Genomic DNA, 22511 nt, shown 5'->3' with positions numbered 1-22511 from the left:
GCGCCGCCTTCATAAAACCAATAAAAGCTCACCTCCGTGGAACGACACGATGGAATTCTAATAACCCGCCGCAGCTACGGACAACAAGGGGCGATTGTTTACGGTCCAACATTTACACAATGTCATGAAGTCATTTCTACACAACCCCACAATGCTCCTACTGTATAGAGAGTCATTCTCCTCGCAGCCCCGTTACGGCCTCTCCTGGGGAACGAACCGCTCATTTAGCCCATATGGCACAACCACCAACGTCGAGCTTTCTCTCCCAAAACCATGCAGAAATTCCTGTTTGATGAAGAGATGCCATAAGTCACCGCACCGCAGCGCGCAGCCCTCTCATTGGCTCTGTTTGTATCCCTGTTGTTCTGGAAACCAAGCCACAAGGTGAGATTCTCGTGCTGGCCGTCATTAATTAGGAGCCTCGGCTGGGGAGGAAGAAACAGAAAATGATGCTCAGCGAACATCCAGCATCTACAATGAGATGCGGTCAACTTTGTGTGAATCAGTTAAAATGAGTCATTCATTCAATTGTGTTGAACAATGTGTGACTTATTTCAGATGTAATAAAGCACTCACAAAAATGCGCCATAAACATGTGAGATATTCTGAAGCTCCAACATCTATAATTAACTTAAACCGCTGGACGTCTTTTTTTAGGCCATTAAAAGCAAACGTGTTGAGGTTTATTTTACAACAGCTCAGGGTTTTGCCTGTAAAGCAACATGAAAAGGAAACGTCTGACTCCTGCGGATTCCCAATACGTCATCACTTTCCTCAGAAAAACGGGCAGCCCTCGGGAAGGCGCCGTCCGAACTTTCAGCTCGGTACCAGCGCAGACAGGAAGGAGCTGCTTCCGTATTCACGCCTTCCAGTCAAATCTGAAAACTATCAGGAATCATCGGGATGAAGAACACACAGAGGACGACTCAGGCAACTCTTACACAACGGAGACACAGTAAATATAATCATTGTCGCGGTAATACACAATTATTAATACTGTTAGGATGACTAGATTAAGTTTTGTGTTGACTTGTGTTAATGTAATAAACTTGGAGCTTAGCAACCATAAACGCAGCGTTACCACTCCTACATCCTCGTATAAACATTACCTCACATAACAATAACAAATCAACATTAGCTAAATAGACATTACCAAAGGTTGACTTCTGAAACCCAAGTGAACATTAACGACTGAGGAAGTATGACATGGCAATCCGCGTGCATGTGGAAATTTGACGACCTTCCAGGGGACTCGCATTCTGGAAATGCTTTTGAGATGGGCCAGCTATTGTGCCCTGTTAAGAGAAGAAGGCCTGTCGAGCTGATTTTACAGCTCATATTTCCAAACTCGGCAACAAAACCAGATGATAATCCTGTGCCTATTAAATTCCTAAAAACCTGAGCCATGATGTCAGAAAGAAAACGCTCCAGAAGAGCGTCTGTGGCTGACTGAGCGATCACATTTCCACTGTCGGTCAGCGCGCTGAGAGAACGACGCTTCAGGTTTCTATTCGGAGGGTTCGTACTTAAGTGCAACTTTACCTGAACCTCTTAAAACTATTGAATTCCAGTTCTGTCTGATCCGTGTACTTTGTCATCACAATTAGACATTACTGAGAGGCTTTTAAGTTGAAATGATTACAGGAGGTTTGAGTTTGCAGCTTTGCATGATAACACCGGTCTGAGCAGTGATTCTGCATCTGAAGTAAATCAAACCCCTCATCACTCTTTGAGATAAAAACTACGACTTTAAAATGCCATGTGATGGCTGCCATAAAAAAAAAAAAAAAAAAAAAACACAAACAGAAAGACGTATTGTTGCTTCTAATTGTCTCTGAGTGATCTTCATAAACGAGAATATTTCCGTAAAGTAATAACACAATATTTGTCTTTAACTGACGAGTTTATTGATTTTATCAGACAACGTCATTGTTATAAAATATTAGGATTTTAGCAACAGCTGCAAAACGGCTTAAAAGTGAACATGTGCTTTTAATGGGCCTTCAAAGTCGCCTGACAGAGAAAACAGAAAAATATGTAAATAATTTGTTCGAAAATCAGCTGCAAAGTTTTCGATTTGGCCGCCCAGCCATACACTGGGTGTGGAATTGGTTTATATCGATTAAAGTCAAAGTAGATCTTCTCCTGGAGAGCTGCTAAATATTTGTAATCTTCCCTGCCTTCATTTCTCTCATCCTCATGAGACAAAATACCCGAGAGAGCTGATGTGCAGCCGATTGGCCCCCGAAAGGTTTCAGACTTTACATTCAATACTAACGTTTACCTAAAATTCAGGTTCTAAAGAACATTAAACACAAAGGATTATATAAAATACTGAATTATTTTGCTCATGGTTCATATTTTGTACCATTTAGATCTGTGCAGTTCCCATCCCTCTCTTTCTGAAGGCCTCTTCGCGAACACTAATATTCATCACAACTACGACAGCAAAAATGAGGGCTTGAGCAAACGGGAACCAGAGACGGTACAACAAAACAACCTGAAGGCAAAAACAACAAATGACCGTAAACATACCAAGCAGACATGTTGAGGCTGACACTGGATACCCTGAAATCCTTTTCTCCAGAGCTGAGCGCGTCTCTGGCCTTGGCTGTGCCCTCGTGTTTATGAAAACAGCAGGAGGAAGCATTTATTTTCATATATTCCTCTGTCGCCACGACTTAAATGATTACTTCTGCATGTAGACATTCAAGAAGACTGATGTTTTCCCTTTTATTGGACGCATGTGGCCAGAGAGTAATACGTCGTCTTGAAGTGGCAGGTCTGAGATCGTTTTCTTCCACAGTTACAACCGGAGCCAAAAAGTTTATATTTTCTGCGAAGGGCTCTCCCACTGGGAGACATCACACTCCTCTAAATGCTTCACATAACTGAAACTTCCAGATCTGCACTTTAATGACTCATTACTGAGCTGGCAAACAGAGCTGAGCGTAAACACAAGCCAGACCGTGGAAAAGAAAACTAAACCCGTGTAGCATTAGCTGAGTGTTCAGGTATCTGACCAGGACTTCACGTCAGAGATCGGCCTTAATGGGAAAGTATTTCATGTTTTATCTTCAGCTAGTTTAAATACCAGATGTCAAACAAAACATTGCAAAATTTAATTTGGATTCTTGAAAAGTTCCTCATCATATAATGTTCAATCTTTGAAATGCAACCTAACACCTGTTTTGTGGTGTAAATGTGCTCACTCGGACCTCGCACCCATCAGAGGCCACCAGGGAATCGGACTCCCGACCTTCTGATGAGGTTACGACCTGCTCCATCTGCTGAGAAAACAAAAAAAAATGTGATAAAATTGCAGGACAAATCATTTCAGATATTCCTGCAGTTTTGCTTCCTTGTGCCACGAGTTTGTTTTCCTCCTGCAGTCATCGCAGCTTTCATTTGGCACCGCACCATCACAAACACTTAAAAACACTCAGGGAATTCTGGGAAATGTGCTCGGTATAAATTTTACAACGCTGAGCCGAAGACAGAGCGCAAGTGAAATCTGTTGTACTCAGTTTACCTTCACATTGGTTTCAGTGAATCATGACATTTTGTTAGCACGCTGCTTTCTGAACTTTGATGGAAGCTGAAGAGCTTTTTAAAAAAAATAAAAATAAAAATAAAAACAGTGAGGGGCCTGCCTCTGAAAGCAGCTGAGTATTTAGCAGGTTCAGTGGAGCAAAATAAAGCTAAAATGAGAGTAAAGTTAAATAATCGGGTGCCCAGAAACACAGACGCCTCTGAACGTGTCTCTAAACCGCAGTGTTTAAAAAAAGAAGTGATAATATCAGTAATGTTTTCATTGTGCGTTTTTGCTGCCGCTAAAATGCCCGAAGTCTCCGTCACTGCTCAAATAATTTGATTGGCAGGTTGGCACTAATTCTGTTAGAATAACTTGTCTTAAACCCAAAAAACTGAGTGCTGCTTTCAAATATTTTCCGTCCTCAGTAACTCCTCCTGTCTCTTTTCACCCTGCGTATTAATCAACGTCGCTAATCTTCGAAACAGGACACGAGCCAGCAGGCCGTGATGCAAAACTGACCTCGCTTTAACTTTTCGCAGATGAGACGTTCCTGCTGTCCCGGATTTACTGAAAGAGGTTCTTTAAGGATCTTTGGCTCAGGACGGTTATGAGCGAAGATCAACACTTTTCAGTTTGGTGCTGTTAAATCGCTGCTCTCTGGAAAACATGAGATACGACCCAGGCAAATGTCGGAAGCCAAAATGACGTTCAACTCCTTTTCAGGTGATTTATTTTAGAAAAGAATGTTTTGTTCCTCCCCCAAAGCAGCCTGGATAATTGTGGAAACAATCAGGAGACAGGTTGAGGATGTAAATCAGCTCTGCTAAAAAAAAAAAATAATAATAATAATAATAATTAAAAAAAAAACTGCAGCGTGCTGACGGCTGAGCTCACCGCCTCATCACCTGACTGAGCCGCGGAGAAGGACCGCTAATGGGCCAGAGATCAAAGTGCTACCAGAGAAATGACTCTCATGGTAGCTGCTCCCTGAAGGGGAGGAGAAAAGCTCCCTGGGAGAGGAGATGCCGAGATCCGACGATGACGATAAGCAGGTCACACCCGGGATAATAACTGGAAGTCCTGCCGTTATGCACTGCTGACTTTTTATTCTTTGTCAGTCAGAAGCTGGAAAAGAAGGCGGAGGTGCCGATTGGAAATCGCCATTCTGCTTCATGCCAGCTGTCCAACCTCACTGATGTTCAGCGTAGGGCAGCGTAGAACTGTAATGTTGAATAGAGACATCTGTGCAGGAGAGTTTATAACAGAGGCTGAAGAGAAGCTAAGGCACGACTCCGCTGACTTTGGATTAACACGCTCCATCTATGTCTTCTCAACACCAGCAACAAACACACACACAGTTTGGCCACAGAGTCACCGTCGGCCTGCAGGCTGACGACAGCAGACCGAAGCTGGATCAACAACTTCTTATTGAATTTCACAGGAATTGTGGGTCAAAAAGGAAACAAACAAACGGCCATGCTGATGAGCACTTGAGGAGGACTTGACTTGAGGATTTGACTTTGGTGTTGAACTAAACTACAGGAAACAGTCGACGTAAGTTAAAACAACACTCAGTTTCCCAAGTTTAACATTGTTAGCATTCTAGATCAGCAACCAAATGGTTTCATCTCCTCATCTGTGCAGCATTTTCCTAAATAATCAGCTAATTGCGTCGCACAGAAACTGAGAATCCGCCATGATTCCCATTTGCATGCAAAAGAACTGAATTGAATCCTTTTTGAGCATAAAATAAAAAACAGGAGGAGAAGAAGGAGCGATCGATTCGAGTTTGGTGGAGGAGGTGGAGACTGTCGCAGTTTAGCCGTTATCCAGAGCACAACCACAATACCAGAACAATGTCTCTTTACCCGCCGCTGTGAGTTTGGAGTGGAAAAACATACAGTCACGTCACGGCAGCGGTTAAAACGTGGTTCACCAACCCATTGGAACGAAAAAAGAAAAGACCCACTGTGTCTCTGCTCACATCACGTGAGGCTCCCTGCTGATGGGACCAAAAACCACCGCAGAACTTCTCTGCCACTGACGACTGTCAATACATAATCCTTATTCAAGAATATCATCTGGATTCATGTTGGAACTAATGGAGACAAAGTGGAGGAAAAAAAAAACAAAACAAACAAACTAACTAACAAACTTTTCCAGTGTTTTCCTGACATCCTGTGCCCTCATCGTTGTGGTTTCCACCCCGAAGCCCACAGCTCTCCACTTCTTAGAAATGATCTGCTGAGGACAGAAGCAACTTGAGACGTTTGCACAATTTACAGCTCTCGGTTGTGCAGAACAAGCTGCGAGGTGGACACGGGACGCCTCCAAAACCGGAGGAACATTTCGCCTTCTCGTTTGGACTAAAAGGTTGGCTTCGACCCGGGCCAACAGTCCCGTCAGAGCCAAATGCCGGAGGTGTTCAGCCCGAGCAGGCCGGGCTACTTCTCACACAGCACCCCTCAGTATTATCTTTTACTTTAACAGCTGTGTATAAAACACTATCAGCCACAAAGCTCACCAACATCACCCATAAATACAAAGAAGGCCTTTTCTCTCTGACACGACCAGAGCAGAGTTTACAGGAAACTGTTTGTCAATAGACGTTCTGGACAAAGTTGCACATCCAACGAGTTTTCCTTGGAAGAAGCTGTCAGGACACAGGAAAGGCACATTTCTACGCTTGTAAAAAGCAGCACCCCCGCAGCAGCCGTCACATAGTTCGGGTCAGCAGTGAAGCTGAACAGATGCCTGACTCGCTCTTCCTCTTTCCAGCTCATCCCTGATTTCTCCACGCAGACACCCTGGAGCCTTTGGCCCGATCGATCCGGCTGAAGTAGGTAAGAAACATAACACATCCCAAACAAACAACAATCCACAGACACACACACGTGGATGTGGATGTGAACGCTGGCTTGGATCCCAGACGGGAGTCCGAACCCTCCGTCGGCCTGACAGGAGCTATATGCTGCTCTTCCAGATAAACATTGTGATTATTCGTCCAACAACACGTTCACAGACTGCAGCAATCCGACAACGTCACCTTTGAGCCAAAATGGCTGCCAAAGCGTCATCCCAGCTCTCAAACCGCCACACTGACGCAACACTGGACTCCTCCTCCTCTTCTTCTTCCTGCTGATTAATTGTTAATCAGGGCGAGAACAATATTGGTGTGTTTCGCCACAGCATGCCTCCACATTCCTGTGGTGGGTTATCCGCTCAAGTCCAGTCACGCAGAAGACCTTTGGCACAGCCAAGTGCCACAATGTCTGGCCGTCTGGATGAAGCACAGCAGTGCTGGCTGACCGGGGGGGGGGGGGAGGAGGAGAAGGAGGAGGAGGCCGAGACAGGACAACAGCTGAACGGCACTTCAGGTGTGTGGAAACAAAGAAGGGGCAAATAATCATCAATCATTAGATCCAGAAAGGCAAAGACTCAAACTGAGTCACATTAATTATTGATGGAGGATGAATCTCTTTTCAAACTTCAGACTTCTTGGTGAGAGTCAGAGGAGAAGTTGGTTGTTATGAGTTGGATTTGTATGTTTCAGGTGTCACATCCACTCATTCAGGAGTCGGGGGGGGGGGGGGTCTGATTTGCAGGATCAGCTGGATCACTTCGACCCGTCTTCGTCCTCCTCATGCTTTATTCAGTTCATTTGAAAAACAGCACTTTTAGTTGCAGTTTAATGAAAAAAAAAAACAACTCTCAAAATCTCCCTTCTTTCATTTCTGCCTCCTGATGATCCGTGTAACTTAATTTTTCTTACTTTCCCCCATCTCCTGATCTTTCACCGGAGAATCAAACAACTGTCTTTGAGTTTGAAACTGAGTTTGACACGTCTCTTTACAAAATCCTGAACGTAAAAAAACAATGCTTTGTGGTTTGTTGTTTTTTTTTTCAGTTGATTATTCGCAGGACTGTTTCTTTGGAGGAAACAATGACTTCCTGGAGTCTTTGCTGGTGGTTTGGCAACAATAACATGAAAACTGTTCCTTTAAAGTTTATTTCTACTTCCAAGATTGACTTTGCTTGCAGATGCTAAAACCTGATATAGAGCTTTACCTAATGTTGAGCTCCTTCACCCCCCCGGGCCTGTTTAGTGAGTCACAGTTGTGTAATCACTCTGGGGATCAGGATTTTTTCTGTCATCTTCTCCTGCACCACTTCCAGACTCCGAAAGCAGAATAGCCACAAAATGACCTTGCAGATACATCAAGCACATAAATCTGAGCTGGCAGCGAAACAACCTGCCTCTGAACAAATGGCAGACGGAGCTCTCCTCCGTGTCTGGACCCTTCGACCCCCCCCCCCCCCCCCCCGCAGATGGCAATAACATCATCTGTGCTGCTACAAGCTCTGTCGTACGTTTTCCACTCCAGCTCTCACTTCGTCCAACATTCCTGAGGCTGAAGCTGATGAGGGAGCAAGAAAACAAAACAAAAGCCTGGAATCAGAAATGACCACCCCGCGCTGCTGCAGCCTCGGCTGTCACTTTTGGCTCTTCCTCTCCAACTTCTGTCAATGAGCTGAGGATGAGGATACATATTTAAAAAAAAATAATAATAATAATCACAGCATCACGACTGCGGCCGCTCATCGCACCTCAGAACTGCAGCCAAGGCAACAGATTTCAACCAATCAGGGAGCGGCGAGCGGGGCTGCCTGCTGTGCTGTAATCAAACCCTCCAATTCACAGAGGAGAGGGAATCCTGAACGAGTCTGAGAAATATTCACCACAACGGCAGGCCTCACAGAGCGACCTGACCTGCTATCACCTTTCACTATCGCGCCGGGGGAATTCTCCAAACAAAGTGGTGATGGGATTGTTATCGGGCCACGCCTCCCGACTCCACAAATCAACTGGTGAGAAAGCGGCTCCTCTCTCTGTCGTGTCGGCGCTATCAGAAGAGATTACAGTTACTGCCAGATTCCCCACAGGCAGCCTGCGAATCTTTGTTCAATGAACAAGTCCAAATGTCTGGTCCGGCCTCAGAATTGGGGTCAAACTGTGAGCAGAGCAGCGCCAACTTCCTTAATTGCTGGTCATTTCCGTCGCCCACTCTCCCAAACCTGAGATGACCTCGATCACGATACCTGTGCTGGGAAGAACTCGCGGGGTGTATCCAGCTCTCTCTCTCTCTCTGGATGCTTCTCCTGATTGGATTAATGATGGATAATTACTCTGGCAGAATATTTCTCACACCCAAAGAAAGAATTTTATCTTGACAGCACAGGTGAGGTTGGATGGATGACACGGGGCTCTCACCTGGAGATTACAGCAGATAAGACTGTTTCATATAAAAGTCGTTTATAAATCTGTCAGCACTCGTTAAAGTGAACACGGAGCAGCTTTAAGGTTGATAAGATCATCTTATTCCACCCAAACAGTCTGACACCCGTATAAAGAGGCTAAAGTTAATCTTTATGTTTTTTTATAACATAATCCAGATTCAGCAGACATTAAAGTTAAAATCATCTCCTTGACTTCTTATGATAAAAAAAAAAAAAAAAAAACAACTCAGCGATGAACTCCACTTTCACAATCACCTCCTGGAATAACGGCACCGTGTGAGCTCTGATTAACGAAGACACTGTCTCTTCTCTCCCCCTGATGGCAGATCGGGGCCTTTGACCCCCCCCCCCAGGGCAAAAGACTGGCCAGGGTCACTACAACAGCCTCCCTTTAATACTTAAAAAAAGACGGGGGGGTGGGAGGTGGCCATCTTTTTTTAGAAAAGCAAACAGACCACAAGAGGAAAATAAAATATTTGCCAGGCTGATGGGGGGGGGGAACAGTTGGTGACTGTGGAGTCTCTTCTGATGGGGGGGGGGGGGGGCACTGGAATGTTAAATACTGCAGGAATGTTATTTATTTTCACAAACACACACAAGTGCGGCATGTGCACACACACCGACTGGCCAGTGGGATTGCTCCTTACCTGTGGTCATACAACACAACACACAACACAACAAACACTCAGGGTGGTGGTGGTGGGGGGGGGGGGGGGCTTCGTGCAGGTTTGTTAAACACACAAGGTGCCACTTTTCCTTTTTTCCTTCCTCCAAACAGATGTTAGAGGAATCACAATCATTTGCATCAAAGATGAGTAATATTTTTACAGCTGGGCGAGGCTGTTTGTGTGAGGACGGGTCTACGCTCATGTCTAGACAGGAGCGTGCGCTTTTATGAGCGGATAACATCAGCTCTTTGGTCTCCCTCTGCTGAGTCCCCCCCCCCAAAAAAAAAAAAAAAAAACAACCAAAAACACCACTCGCCCACAGACAGTAACGGGGGCCGATTGGCTCCCCACCACTTCTGAGCGGTGGAAGCTGTGTGTCATCACCCGGGCATTTTGGAGCTGGTCTCCAGTCAGCGGCGGCGGTCGTGGAATTCGGCCGGATCTCAGGCGGTGCCAGCTTAGCAGCCGACGGCCCCACCTGGGTTTAAAAATGTCTCTTCCCTGAATTAAAAACATGAGCGCGTCCTGAGTTTGACCCTGACGGTGCTGTTGGGGGACAGACGCAGAATCAGCCTGAGGCTTGGACGCTGAATGGGGGACCAAAGAGCAAACAGAGCCCTGCTGAGCAGACCCAGGATCGGACCTGCCGGATAAAAACTGAAAACTGATGGGAAATATTCTCAGCGTGCAGAAAAGTTTCTGGCTCCTTTGGGACCTTCACAGCACAGAGTCTCATTAAACTTTGTTCCCAGCTTTCCCTTTTTATCTCTTGGATGGTTCCCACGCTCGTTCTTCAAGGCTGCCCGGGCCAAAAGAGCGACTGAACATGTCGAGAGACTGTGAGGCTGCGAGCAAAAACCAGATCTGTAACCTGCCTGCGGTTTCCGGCCTGCGTTTTACCGACTGTGCCTCAGCAGTGATGCAGAAATCTGGAGGAAAAAGCTGAAACTGCCAATTTAAAAAGGGGGGAGGGGGGCACAGAGGAGCCGTAAAACACAGAACTGCTGCAGAACAAAGGGCCGAAACAAGTGCAGAGGAATCTGTGGAGAGAACCTGCTGTGATCTCAGTAAACAGCTCTTTGCTGATGCAGCTGGGATCACAGAAGTCTGTCCTCATCAAACTTTCTCAGCAGTGTGTCACAAAGAAACAGACAGGGCCCCTCATCAGCAGTGAGTCTGCAGGTACCTCCTACCTTCTGGTAGGCCAGCTGCAGGTAGTTGTAGGGGATCCTCCTGTTGAAGTCCTGGACCACGTCCTGGCTCACCCTGTGCACGGACTGGGTGCCCAGCTTGTCCCCGATGCATCCGTCCATGCACGCCGCCCTCCGCAGCACCACGTCGAAGAAGCGCAGGTCCGAGAAGGTCCGGGGGAACGGATGCCGGTCCTGGCACCGGAGCCGGCACCGGACCTTGGTGCGCCGGACCTCCGCGTAGCTGCCGAGCGCCCCCTCCATGAGGCGCACCACGCCGCCGAAGTCTCCGCCGTAAAACGCCCGCACCGCGTCCTCGTAGAGCCGGTCGAAGGGCTCCAGGGAAGCCGCCGAGGGAGGCAGGAGGACGGCGAGCAGGACTACTGACAGGACGGCGGCCGGAGGTCGGTGTCCGTCCATCCTGACGCGTCGGTTCGGACCGGGAGGAGCGGCGGGGCAGGCGGACTCTGGCAGTCACAGAGTCCGGGGAAAGTCCATCTGAAGGGGCCGCTCAGGACGGGACCGGACCGAGGCGGAAATAATGAAGCTCCGGTCGGGGACACTCATTTTGTTAAGACCCCTCCGAGTCTCCGGTGACTCCTCCCTCCGGAACAAACAAGCCCTGTCGATTCCACCAGAATAACCAAAGTCCCTCAAAGCCTCTGAAGTTTTTATCTCAAAGTGCTTTAAATCCACAATCCGCCTTTAAGCGACCACAAAAATGCCTGAAAAAGAAACATTTAAGTAAATTAAAAATTGCTTTCTAAACTCCATTATTATCATTCATCACTTTTTAAAAACGCCATTAATTTTCTCTGTGGCTCATTAAAGTGTAAAGTTATTTTATTATTTTTTAAAACAAAAAACAACAACAACAATGATAACCCTAATCCTAATAATGATAATAATAATAATAATAATAATAATAATAATAATAATAATAATAATAATAATAACAATAATAATACAGTCTCTCAGCAAACAGCTGTGATAAAAAGATCCATTAATGTCAAATTTCAGGAGTAAATAAACCGCTGAATATTAATTCTAACAATAAATAAGAGAAGAGTCCAAATATCCAAGTTTATGAGCATTACATGACTGTAATATCGACCAGTTCATCTTTTTCACATCAGCTTTGATGACATAAATGTGTGAAAAACGTTCCAGTCGGTTTTCTGGAAGTTTCTTTGGTTCAGGAGTTTTAATGTTTGATGACTCAGCCTGTCGCTGTTTATTTATAAGAGACTGTCTCCCTCTTGAGGAAGCTTTAGTTAAAAGCAGTTTAGTTGTGGTTCAACTCAAACTTCAGTGAAAAGCTGTGAGCTTCATTCTGATCATATGAATTCTTTTACTGTCACTGTTTGAACCTGACAATCTGATTTAATAACACTACATTTTGTATTATTTACTCAAGACACTCACAATTTTAAGTTAATACAACTAATGAACTGCATTAGTTAAAAATGTAATTTTACATTAAGTTCACTTGTGTTCAGTTGACTCGTTCAGGACGATTAGAGATTCTCTAACAATCTGTATCTGTTGAAGAACTGAGTCGGAGCGTCTGCTGCAATCAGATTGATTCACTGTAAAATGTACGATTGCTTGAAATGGATGCTGGTTCGTGAATCTGACTCAGAAAAGCTCAGCGTTAAAATCCCTGTCGAGACTTTTTTAAGCACCTTTCCCCTTCAGCCACCATTACACAGATTTTTTACCTCGGCCTCCAGGTCTCAACTCATCCTAGTTGGGTTTTTTTTTTTTGTCCTGGCACCGTACACCAAAGTTATACAACTGAGATCTATTACTTTGTTATGCAGTCTGGCCCTGATTTATGGCACAGCTGTGGCTCAGATATAATAATACAAGCAGCTAAAAATCCAGCACATCAACCTGCTCGGCGGCCCGTTCGTGAGGTCAGGTATGAGGTCATGCAGGTTAAAAATCCTCTGGGAACGTCTCCACCGCAGATGTTTTGGCTTGTGTGTAAACCAGATTGGTCTGAGTCTGAATTTGATATTTTTGACTATAAATGAAGATAAATATGTTGTAAAGCTGTCTGAAACAAAAAGCAGATTCCACCAGTAAAGCGCAGTAGAAGGCCCTAAACTTTGCTGACCTGAAATCAGTTCTGCTCATTAATTGTCAAAAATCAGCTCCGAAGCTCTAAATGTGTTATCGTCCATTTCTCTCTGTCTTCATTCTGTCACTGAGATAAACTCAGACCAACTTCTCCTGAGACTTTGGCAGCTCGGCCTCTGAATGAGATGCTCTGATTGGCTGTGACATCACCCACCGGAGCCAATAGGAGCGCCCGATGTAGAGACGTGACTCACTAACAAAGATGGAGGATGAGAATCAACAGATGACCACACGGAGATAAAGCAGCAAAACGCTCCAGTCAAAGATTCAGACATGGACAAAACACAGAGTGAGAGCGAGAAGAAAAAACAAACAAGCAAAAAAACGTTATAAAGGAAACAGATTTTTGTCTCCGTGGGCAGAAAAAACACAATTAACGGACAAGAAAGGAGTAAACAGACTCAGTTTTTGTTGCATACTTGATGAATTCCAGTTATGATGGATGAATGTTTGTTGTTGTGGTTTCTAATGTTTTACGGGAATTAGATTAATTGGATTAGATGATGAACAGAGTCCAACAGGAAAATGCTTCCTAAAACAAATAAAACTGTTTAGTAACACCGTTAATGTAAAAAACAACAGCAGCAGAGATGGTAAACGTCTCCATGTTTATTTTTTATGATAATGCTGACCATTTCGTCCTTTTAATTTCACTTTTCGTCTGACAGTCCAGGAAGGACGCAGCTCAACTTCCTGCTATTTGTTGTTTTTCTGCAGACACAGAATCTTTAGAGGTCAGAATATATTGTCTTTTTATTTATATCCTTATATTTCGAGGTTATTTTTGCCTTAATTATGTCAGAAAACACTGTAGACAGGCAGGAAATGGGACATAATGAATTTACAGGAAAGACTCCAGACGGCTGCGCGGTGAACCATATGCATTTAGGCAAAAACTCTGCCTCCTTTTGTAATGAATTCACTTTCCTGAACACACCGTGGCAGCTGCTGTTGATGCCATTAAACAGTATTTAAAGGGTAAAAGGAAACTGCTTCAGCTGCAGGAAAACTCATTACTGCGGCCCTGCAGGCCTCGTTCAGGCTGCAGGTTCCCACTTTGTCACTTTGGGAAAACATTGGGAGAGAAAAATATAAATCCAGTGCGTATGTGAAGAAATTAAAAGAAAAAAATATTTATACTGATAACGTCAAAGTTTGTCGACAGTAAATAATAAACACCGTATACTGAAAAACTTTTTAAAGCATTATCAAAAAAATAAAAACATTCAGTCATTTTTTTCTTCTATTGATAATAGTTAATGTTTGGAATCTGAAATCCAAATTTTTGTATGTAAGAATATATCATATCCAAAGATTTTCATGTATAATAACAGAACATGAACTTGATTAAAGAAAACAAAATAATTTTATTCTTCTTCTTAAATGTATAAACTGTCATTAATACATAAACCATAAAAACAACCTGAGGAAATACATGCCTTCGGAGGAATTATACAACTTTCTTCTTATAATAAACAAAACACACAAACAAATATCCTCACCAGTGTGAAGCCGGAGAGGTAAGTGGAAAGAATTAAGAAGGCAAAGTGTCCTTCGTAGGGGATTTCAGATTTGGGATTTCAGACCTCTTCAAAGAGGCTGACGGAGTTCGCTGAGTTTGAACTGAGAGAAAAAGAAAACACACAAAAATATACAAACTATTTGTAATAAGTGGAAACAAACTGAAACACTGAATCCTTCACATTCTGACAGCCGACAGCAGGAGGATTTACACACAGCCTGATCCCGTGTGCTCGTCTGATCCTGGTCCAAGTCTCCGGATGGATGTAGGTAGAACATTCACAACAATCCCACAGTTTCCTCCTCCTGGAAGCCTCACCTCCGAGCAGACCCTCCCCCCGTCCTCCCCCCGCCTGCCGCCTCGCGACTAGACGTAGTTGGACTTGGGGTTGGTGGTGGACAAGAGGTGGTTTGAGCTCACGGACTCGGAAGACGACGACTGAGACCGGGAGCATCGTCGACAGCTCAGGAAGGAGCCGCCGGCCATGAGGAGGAGGCCGCCGGCCCAGCTGACAAACACAGCCTTACCGAACTCAGAGCTGGTGAAGAAAAAACAGAGAGGCACACATTTAGATGCATGTGTTTGTTTACAGGATCAGTGTGTGTGTGTGCGTGTGTGTGTGTGTGCAGTACCTTTGCAGATGATGGGTCACTTGGAAGCTCTGAACGATCACTGTGACGTACCAGGAAGTGATGGCGATGGCCAGTAGACCTGCAGAAGAACAACAACTCTTTCATCATGCTGTTCGTCACATCCATCAGCCTGCTGATTAACATCATGATCAACACTTTCATTGTTTTGCCCCATTAGATGATAAAGTATCAAGAAAAACTCCGGGCAAAGTTCCTGAAAGCTGAAGCTTTATGTTTATATGAATCAATTCATATTTATCAGGATCGTTGAAGATTGTTGTTCTGTTGATGAACTACAGCAGCAGTTCAGAATCAGAATCAGCTTTTTCCAAAGTTTCAACATCAAACAGTAAAATTAGGCAAGAATGTAGACTAAAATAAACTGAGGAAGCACTGAAGGTCAAACCCCATTGGTAAAAAGTCACACTAACAATATAACTGTACACAACACAAACGTGTCTAAAACTACAGAGGAAAGACGTTTCAATTGATCTTTCATCATTATTATTTTTTAATCATTCATTTTTGAATCAAAACATGAATCCCAGAAAGTAAAAATATGGAGGAGACTTTGACTCTAAACACAACGGACTCACTCCCACCTCTGAAAGGTTTTAACTGGTTTGGACGTCACACACCTGAGACCATGAACATGATTCCCCCCACCATGGCTGTGGTGGACTTGCTCTCAGCTTTGCCGTCCATGAAGCGGGTGCACTTCATTCCCACGGTGGAGAGCAGCAGGGCCACGGTGGACAGGAAGATGCTGAGCAGCATCACGGCTCTGGTGGCCTGGACTTCAGCTGGAGGGACAGAAGACGACCACAGATACACTGACTGCTGGACTTTGGACACAGGTTCTACAGGACTCTGCACAAAACTCATCTAAAAAAGCCCACACAGTTTATTTTCTAATTTACCAAAATGCACAAGAGGAGGGAGGAGAGAGGAGGAGAGGAGAGAGGAGAGGAGAGAGGGGAGAGGAGAGGAGATAAGAGAGAGGAGAGGAGAGGAGAGGGGGGAGAGGAGAGGAGATAAGAGAGAGGAGAGGAGAGGAGAGGAGAGAGGAGAGGAGAGGGGGGAGAGGAGAGGAGAGAGGAGAGAGGAGAGGAGAGGGGGGAGAGGAGAGGAGAGAGGAGAGAGGAGAGGAGAGAGGGGAGAGGAGAGGAGATAAGAGAGAGGAGAGGAGAGGAGAGGAGAGAGGAGAGGAGAGGAGAGGAGAGAGGAGAGAGGAGAAAGGAGAGGAGAGAGGAGAGAAGGACATTTAAACTGAAAAACGGACAGAAAAACAGAAAAGCAGCTGAATTTGACTGAGGTAAAAGCCAGCCCAGGTTCGGGTTACTAAAGTCCGGACCGTGTTCTGTACCTGGCAGGTCCAGCAGAGAGTCGTGCGGCTCGCAGGTGATGATCTCGTTGCCGCTGCAGCGCGTCCACAGGCCCTCGTACAGGTGGTGTTTGCTGCCCTGCTGCCGCTGCTTCCACTCCACCATGAAGGTGGCGGCCACCACGGCGGAGAGGCCGACCAGGGAGAGGAAGAATCCGAGGAGCTGCAGTCCCGAGCTGGACATCGTATCCAAAACAGCAAGAGCAGATCCGAGGCTGGCTGGGAAACCTGACGGAGGCGCGTCCTGAGCAGACCGTTATCCGTGCGCTCCGCTGCAGCCTCCATTTAAAGCACCGGGGCGGGACGCACAGAAGGTCTCAGCCCACCTACTTCAAAAAAAAAAAAAAAAAAAAGTCCAGTGAGAAATTAACACATCATCGTAAACAACAACAAACAACAAAAAGCTGGAATCATTTTAATACCAGAAAAAGAGCCGTCTCAGCTTCCTCTTGGGGAGCAAAACTATAAATATGTGAGTTTGTGGGCAACATGATGAAGAAACACTTTGAGAAAGGGTTCAGCAGTTCAACATGGAGTCATCACAAAGGAAGCACCCCCCCCCCCACACACCATAACATGTTGTGATCACAGCTTGTATCATATCGGCAGTGACAGTAAGCACGTTCAGAGTTCAGGTTTATTAGTTCAGAGCTGCACAGTGAGAAAGAAAACTTGATGGACCTAAAGTCTGGATGTCAGAACGTTTTAATCAGGTATAAAAAAAAAAGAAAAAGATCCTTCAGGTGCTTTGAAGAACTTTCTCAGTCACTATTATTATTTCAAATGAACACAAAGTGCCGCCATAACCAATAACCATTATCATTATTATTACTTAGAAATTCATTGTTTTGCTGTGTGACGTCAGAACGACACAAACTTGAATAAAGCGGCCAAAAGCATCAGTTAAAGTGCAGCTTTCACTCACTAAGTGATAATTAACGTGCTTAAATGTCATTCCATTCCTCAGCAGCAAGCTGGTGTTTATGTGGCCAAATGGTTCCCAAATCACTTGACCTTATTTGGTGAAGGGGATGCCAGTTTATAAACACGTCGGACTGTCAGATTGCATCAGTGTCCGCCCTTTCCTGAACTAAGCCTCCACCAAAACATGTTGCTGTGATTAAAAGTTCCCAGCGGCTGGCTCCCGTTGTCTGATTTTAACTGGAACATCCGACTTTATTTCGAGGAAAGACAAAAAGAGCAAATGTGTCGCGATCGTGCCAACCTTCCACCGAGTATCTGAACCGACCCAAATATAATAACCATGAAAATAAGTCAGCAGATCACATGACCCCGGACTTCCTCTTCTGCAGCGGTGAGCATTTTGTCATCAGTCCTCCTGCTGGACCAACTCTGATTCACGTCCTGGGAGGATTCAGTGTCAATGTGATGTCAGGGGACAGCTCTGGCTCCTTAAAGCTTTCAGGCTTTAACACATTACAACACAACTTAACACAGATGTGTGATAGGACCAAGTCAAACTTTACACCCAGAAGGTCCTTGAAAAACACTTCAGGTTAACATTGGAGTCTGTGACTGAAGGAACTGTGACTGAGGGGGATTGGCAGTTTTCCTCATTAGTGCATGATTGAACTGCTCATCCTGCAGAGCTGAAGGGCCCACAAAGTCATGAGGGATGGATGAGCAGCATATCTGATTGGGATCCCAAACTTTCCATTTCTGTTGGAGCAGCAGCTGCAGCTTGTGCAGACGACGCATTGAGCTCCACGTCGGTTGTTTATCTTCCCTCGTTAATTATTATTATTATTTTTTTTTTTTTTGACTAAAAGCCAGATTTAGCACATGAAGTCTTCGAGTGCCGTCCGTGCTGCTCTACAGAGACGATTCAGATCTCGTTCTCGGTCTTTAACCTTGTCTGACTCAGATTGTGAATCAAATGCTCTTCCTCTCCTAATCATTTAGCACAAAAGTAAAGTTTCTTTTTTTTGTCTTGTCCCTGCATGCCCCGTGTTAATTCTGTAGAAATGATTTCACTTCCTTTTCATCCGAACGGTCACGTGACTCTGCCAGAGTCTGAAGAAAAAAGAAAATCTGAATAATCTGATCCTGCACACATGAATGAATTCTTCTTGAGCACATCTCGATCTGACCTTCTTCATTTGACTTCAGACTGCATTACATGTTTGCAACCATGAAAACATTTTGGTCATTAAACCACCCTCACCTGCTTTTAGTTGCCCCCCCCCCAAAAAAAACAAAACAAAAAAACCCCAAACTGATTCATATGATTCTCAGAATAGATATCATGTGTCCCCAAAAAGGGAAGCGATGACAGTGCATGTCTCCAAATTTGTCTGCAACAATTTCATTGTGTGCGTGAAAGCGTGGGAGGATTCACTGTGACCGGTCAGATTATGGGGAAGAAGATGATGATGATGATGACGATGACTGATCGGCAGATACACAACATCAGACATCTGGGAAGAACTCAAATGCAACACCCACAGACACACTCTCAGATACTAATTATAGGTGTCCCAACGTACTTCTAATAACAAGTCAGAGTAGTTTTGTGTTAATGTTACATATCAGCGGTGACACAGCTGTACTAAATCTTGGAAGTTAACACACCCAATCACTGAACAATTAGGAGACGGCCTCTTTAGGTTTCATTCAAAACACACGACGATTCCACTGTTGACTTTGTTCTGTATCCCGAGATCTGATCTCTGCTCTCAACTCAGTCTTCCAGGCCTTGTGGCGGTTATCCGGCTTGAACAGCAGTATACTTATGCACTGAGGTGTGCAATGTTTTGATGTCGCTATGTGACATTCTGAGGGCTGCAGTTCTTTATTTACTTTTTTCTGTGTGTGTGACCAAACCAGTTTTATATCCACTATATCACCCACAGAGTCTTACTGAGTCTTGACAGGAAGTGAAGATCCAAACACACTTATTGGTAAGTTGGTATTTAGGGAATTGCAACATGACTTCCATTAGGTTCCATTCATTGCTGCTTTTTTTTCTGCAGACGAATCTGTTTGTTTGATTGATTTTATTATGCAAGTGTAATTTAAGTGGCTAAGATCTGCACTGCTCTACATCCCTTAAAAGAAAAGTTTAGTGAGTTAATTGAGCAGTTAACGACTACTATAGCAGACTGGTTTCATTTCAGTGACAGCAATGAGTCATTTTCAGTAAAAACAGGTTATCATATAATGAAAATGGTCCCTCTCCCTCCCCGCCCTCTTAGGAATTCGGTATAATGCGCAGCTTCCTGCAAGGTCCACCTCATTTTCTCCATCATCACACAAAAGAAGGAAATGCACAATGTGCTACAGCAGCAAGTTAATTACCCCGAAATATTTATTTAGCAACACTGCAGAGTAGGAAAAAAACAAAAACAAAACCCAAACAACAAAAACACAACTCCTCAAGGCGCCGTGCAGCCATGTTAGTGCGATGCTGCAATATTACACAGCGAGTCTGAAAAAGCGGGCAAAAATGAGAGGAAGATGTCATCTAGTGGCCACCAAGAGTCACTGAGGACTCCGGTCTGAACATCAAGCCGTCATTCACATCATTTACAAGTGTTAAATATATTCAGTGGAACAGACGTTAATTAAGCTGCAGTAAAATACAGAAGTGAATTCATCCAAATGTAACCATCAAATACACAAACATGTCCATCTAGGACTACAAGAACTCTGGATAAAAGGTGGAGGTGTTTTAAGTATTGTGTTTTTTTTTTTTTTTTTTTTAAACTCTTGCTGGCAGAACTGCAGATCAGCATAAGGAAGCTCCGACCCGTCAAACACAGGTGTAAACAGAAATGTTAATTACGGAGACTTTCCTCCAGCGTTTCAGTGTCCTGTGTGGTACAGACTGACTCATCATCACACTGCACTGACTGCCAAATGCGGCAGAGATATTGTCAATTTATGAGAAAGGCGATACAAGAAAAAAGTGTGTGTGAGTTTTAGAGCGTTTCACTTTTTGTGACCAGTTCACACAGCGAGTTAGTCGGCCTTGTTATTTTCTTTAACAGTGACATGACATTTGGGAGATGCTCATGGTTTCAGCTTTGGTGCTTCCTGACAGTTTAGATCACTTTGAATGCTGAATTTTAAACTCTCAGCAGATATTTTTCAGCCTCCTCAGTGACTTTCAGTGAAGAATCATCTGGATGGAATTCTACACGTGTTCAAATAATAACAGTTTATATATCACATAGACATCATTACTGATGTACACAACACATCCAATCAAATACATCACCCAATGTGTGATAAAGTGTCAGAGGTCACACCTTTTTGGTGATCTGTTTGCAGGATGTGTTTTTTTGTTTTCTTTATTTGTCATTTCGCACTTCCACACTTTTGACAATTTTCACTTGATACAAGTTTTAATTTTTTCGTTTACTTAATTAAAGTTTTGTTTCTCTTTTTTTCTTTCAAATGTTGGACTTAGTTAATGTCCTTATAGCACCACACCAGCCGCGTCACAGATTTAAAGTTGTATTAATAAAATGTATAAAGAATTGACCAAAAAAAAAAAAAAAAAACAAAACTCCTCGTACCGATTAAACACAACGGTTAGTCAAATAAAGCCCACGATCCTCGGAATCTGCTGCCTTCTTCTGATTTCACTGTGAAACTTATCAAAGAGGGAAAAGCGTATCTTTACCATCAGTAATTTGAAATTAGCTACATCCAATGCATCCAATCAAATCAAACAAGCATGTCTCAGGAGAATTTTTACTCTCATTATGATACACTTTTAGAAAAATCTAACGTAACATCTCTATTTTAGAGATTCATTGTTTTTACATTGTTTGCTTTGTGCATGTGTGTGGTTCACTTCACTCACTTGCACATTTAGGCGTAATGTTCTTTTTTTTTTTTTTTATATATATATTTTTTGGTTCTGATTGTAACTACACACAGCAACAGACTAATAATTCTGATTAACGTCAGCAGCGCTTTTGTCGCCTTTTACACAGGTCGAAAAAAAAAAAGCACCAGAGCGCGGTCTTGGCATCTGTACAAGGGTGACTCCCTGTACGGATGGGCCTCTGTGCTTTTCCAAACCAGTCCGATGTCATTCCTGCATCAGGCACAGCACGGAACGCCCCGGGCCAAACGGCTTCTTTTAATTTTTACACCCCCTCGATGAGAATCTTTGCCTCTATCCAGATGACAAAATTCACCTTCCCGCAGCTCTGTTCCTAACTTTAAAGTATGGCAGCGCACCATTAGTGCGTTCAGGAGGAGCAAAAACTGCAAACGAGGCCACAAAAGCTGAGTTGTATATGTCAAGATATGTAGATCTGCCAAATACACAGTCACAGGATGATCAGATCATCGTCCACCCACAGGTAGACTGAGCTCAGGGGTTAAACGCAGGTCTTTGTGTGGCTGGAGCTGCTCCTGTCAGTTCAGGATCAAAACCTGACACAGGAAGACCAAATCATTGCTCCGGAATGTATGGCTACAATCCTACACACTGTGACAAATTAAACTTAAGGACATAAATGCAGCAGATGCTCTGTCCTTTGTTTTGAGTCAGTTGCACACATCAACGGCTGTACGGACCCCTCCCCAGAGAAGGCAGAGCCTGTTTTCACTCTGTTCAGGGTTGGATCAGTTCAGCTTCTGACTAAATACTTCTGACTACCTCCACCGGTTTTTCCTGAAGATGTGCCTCAGGCTTTACTAAGCCGAGAGAGAGTGAGAGAGTATGAGTGTGTGTGTGAGAGAGAGATTAATGAAACAGGGAATTTGTTTAATTAAAAATCAAACTGTTAGCTTTGTCTTTTCTCTGCTTTACAAACTCTGCAGTGTTTATTATTCTCTTCCTGAGCAGGATTTTCCTTTTGAACCTGAATAGACAGAAATGTGGTGAAGTTATTTGACAGTCTCTCTCTTTCTCTCTCTCTCTCTCTCTCTCTCTAAGTGGGTGTGTCTTCAAGTCTCGACATGGTGAGCCACAGTTCATAGACAGCTGCACTCATCTCTTTTACCTGCCAGGTGAGACACGGACGCCGGTCTGTGAAAGGGCCGCAGCAGCTTGTTCATCCTCATCGTCAGGCCACCTGAACGGCTGGAAGGCTCCAGGTGGACAGGTGAGTAGCATTACCTGTAAATACATTGCATGAACTGAGTTACTGCGGCCA

The 22511-nt window shown here is 44.2% G+C and overlaps 2 protein-coding genes across 4 annotated transcripts in view; both read right to left on the bottom strand.

Annotated features, from left to right (window-relative positions):
• Window positions 1–11270, bottom strand: part of p3h2 (prolyl 3-hydroxylase 2) — a 52750-nt gene extending 41480 nt beyond the window's left edge. For all 3 annotated transcript variants that reach the window (XR_003840643.1, XM_029499445.1, XM_029499446.1), the window contains exon 1: window positions 10695–11270. Coding sequence is in view for 2 of the 3 variants with exons in the window: in XM_029499445.1 (XP_029355305.1) it covers window positions 10695–11111 (417 nt within the window). In the remaining variant the exon portion in view is untranslated. The remainder of the gene's footprint in view (window positions 1–10694) is intronic.
• A 2913-nt stretch (window positions 11271–14183) lies between these two features.
• LOC115042373 (claudin-19-like) lies at window positions 14184–16624 on the bottom strand. Its single transcript, XM_029500555.1, has 4 exons — window positions 16357–16624; window positions 15629–15793; window positions 14991–15069; window positions 14184–14896 (listed from the first exon to the last, which is right to left on the bottom strand). Exons 1-4 carry the CDS (start codon window positions 16556–16558, stop codon window positions 14725–14727), a joined length of 618 nt encoding a protein of 205 aa, XP_029356415.1. The 5' UTR covers window positions 16559–16624; the 3' UTR covers window positions 14184–14724.
• Window positions 16625–22511: the final 5887 nt, after the last annotated feature.

This window comes from Echeneis naucrates, chromosome 4, assembly GCF_900963305.1.
Source record: "Echeneis naucrates chromosome 4, fEcheNa1.1, whole genome shotgun sequence".
Classification (NCBI taxonomy): Eukaryota; Metazoa; Chordata; class Actinopteri; order Carangiformes; family Echeneidae; genus Echeneis; species Echeneis naucrates.
Note: the sequence above shows the minus strand (reverse complement) of the source record. Positions and strands in the feature narration are given on the sequence as shown.

Bases quoted from the DNA above. Each gene is read 5' to 3' on its own strand.
- LOC115042373 (XM_029500555.1), bottom strand. From the start codon at position 16,558: ATGTCCAGCTCGGGACTGCAGCTCCTCGGATTCTTCCTCTCCCTGGTC. The intron at 15,070-15,628 runs GTGTGTGACGTC...GTTCTTCTGCAG, and splicing joins AATCATGTTCATGGTCTCAG to GTCTACTGGCCATCGCCATC. The intron at 14,897-14,990 runs GTACTGCACACA...TTTCTTCACCAG, and splicing joins GTGACCCATCATCTGCAAAG to CTCTGAGTTCGGTAAGGCTG.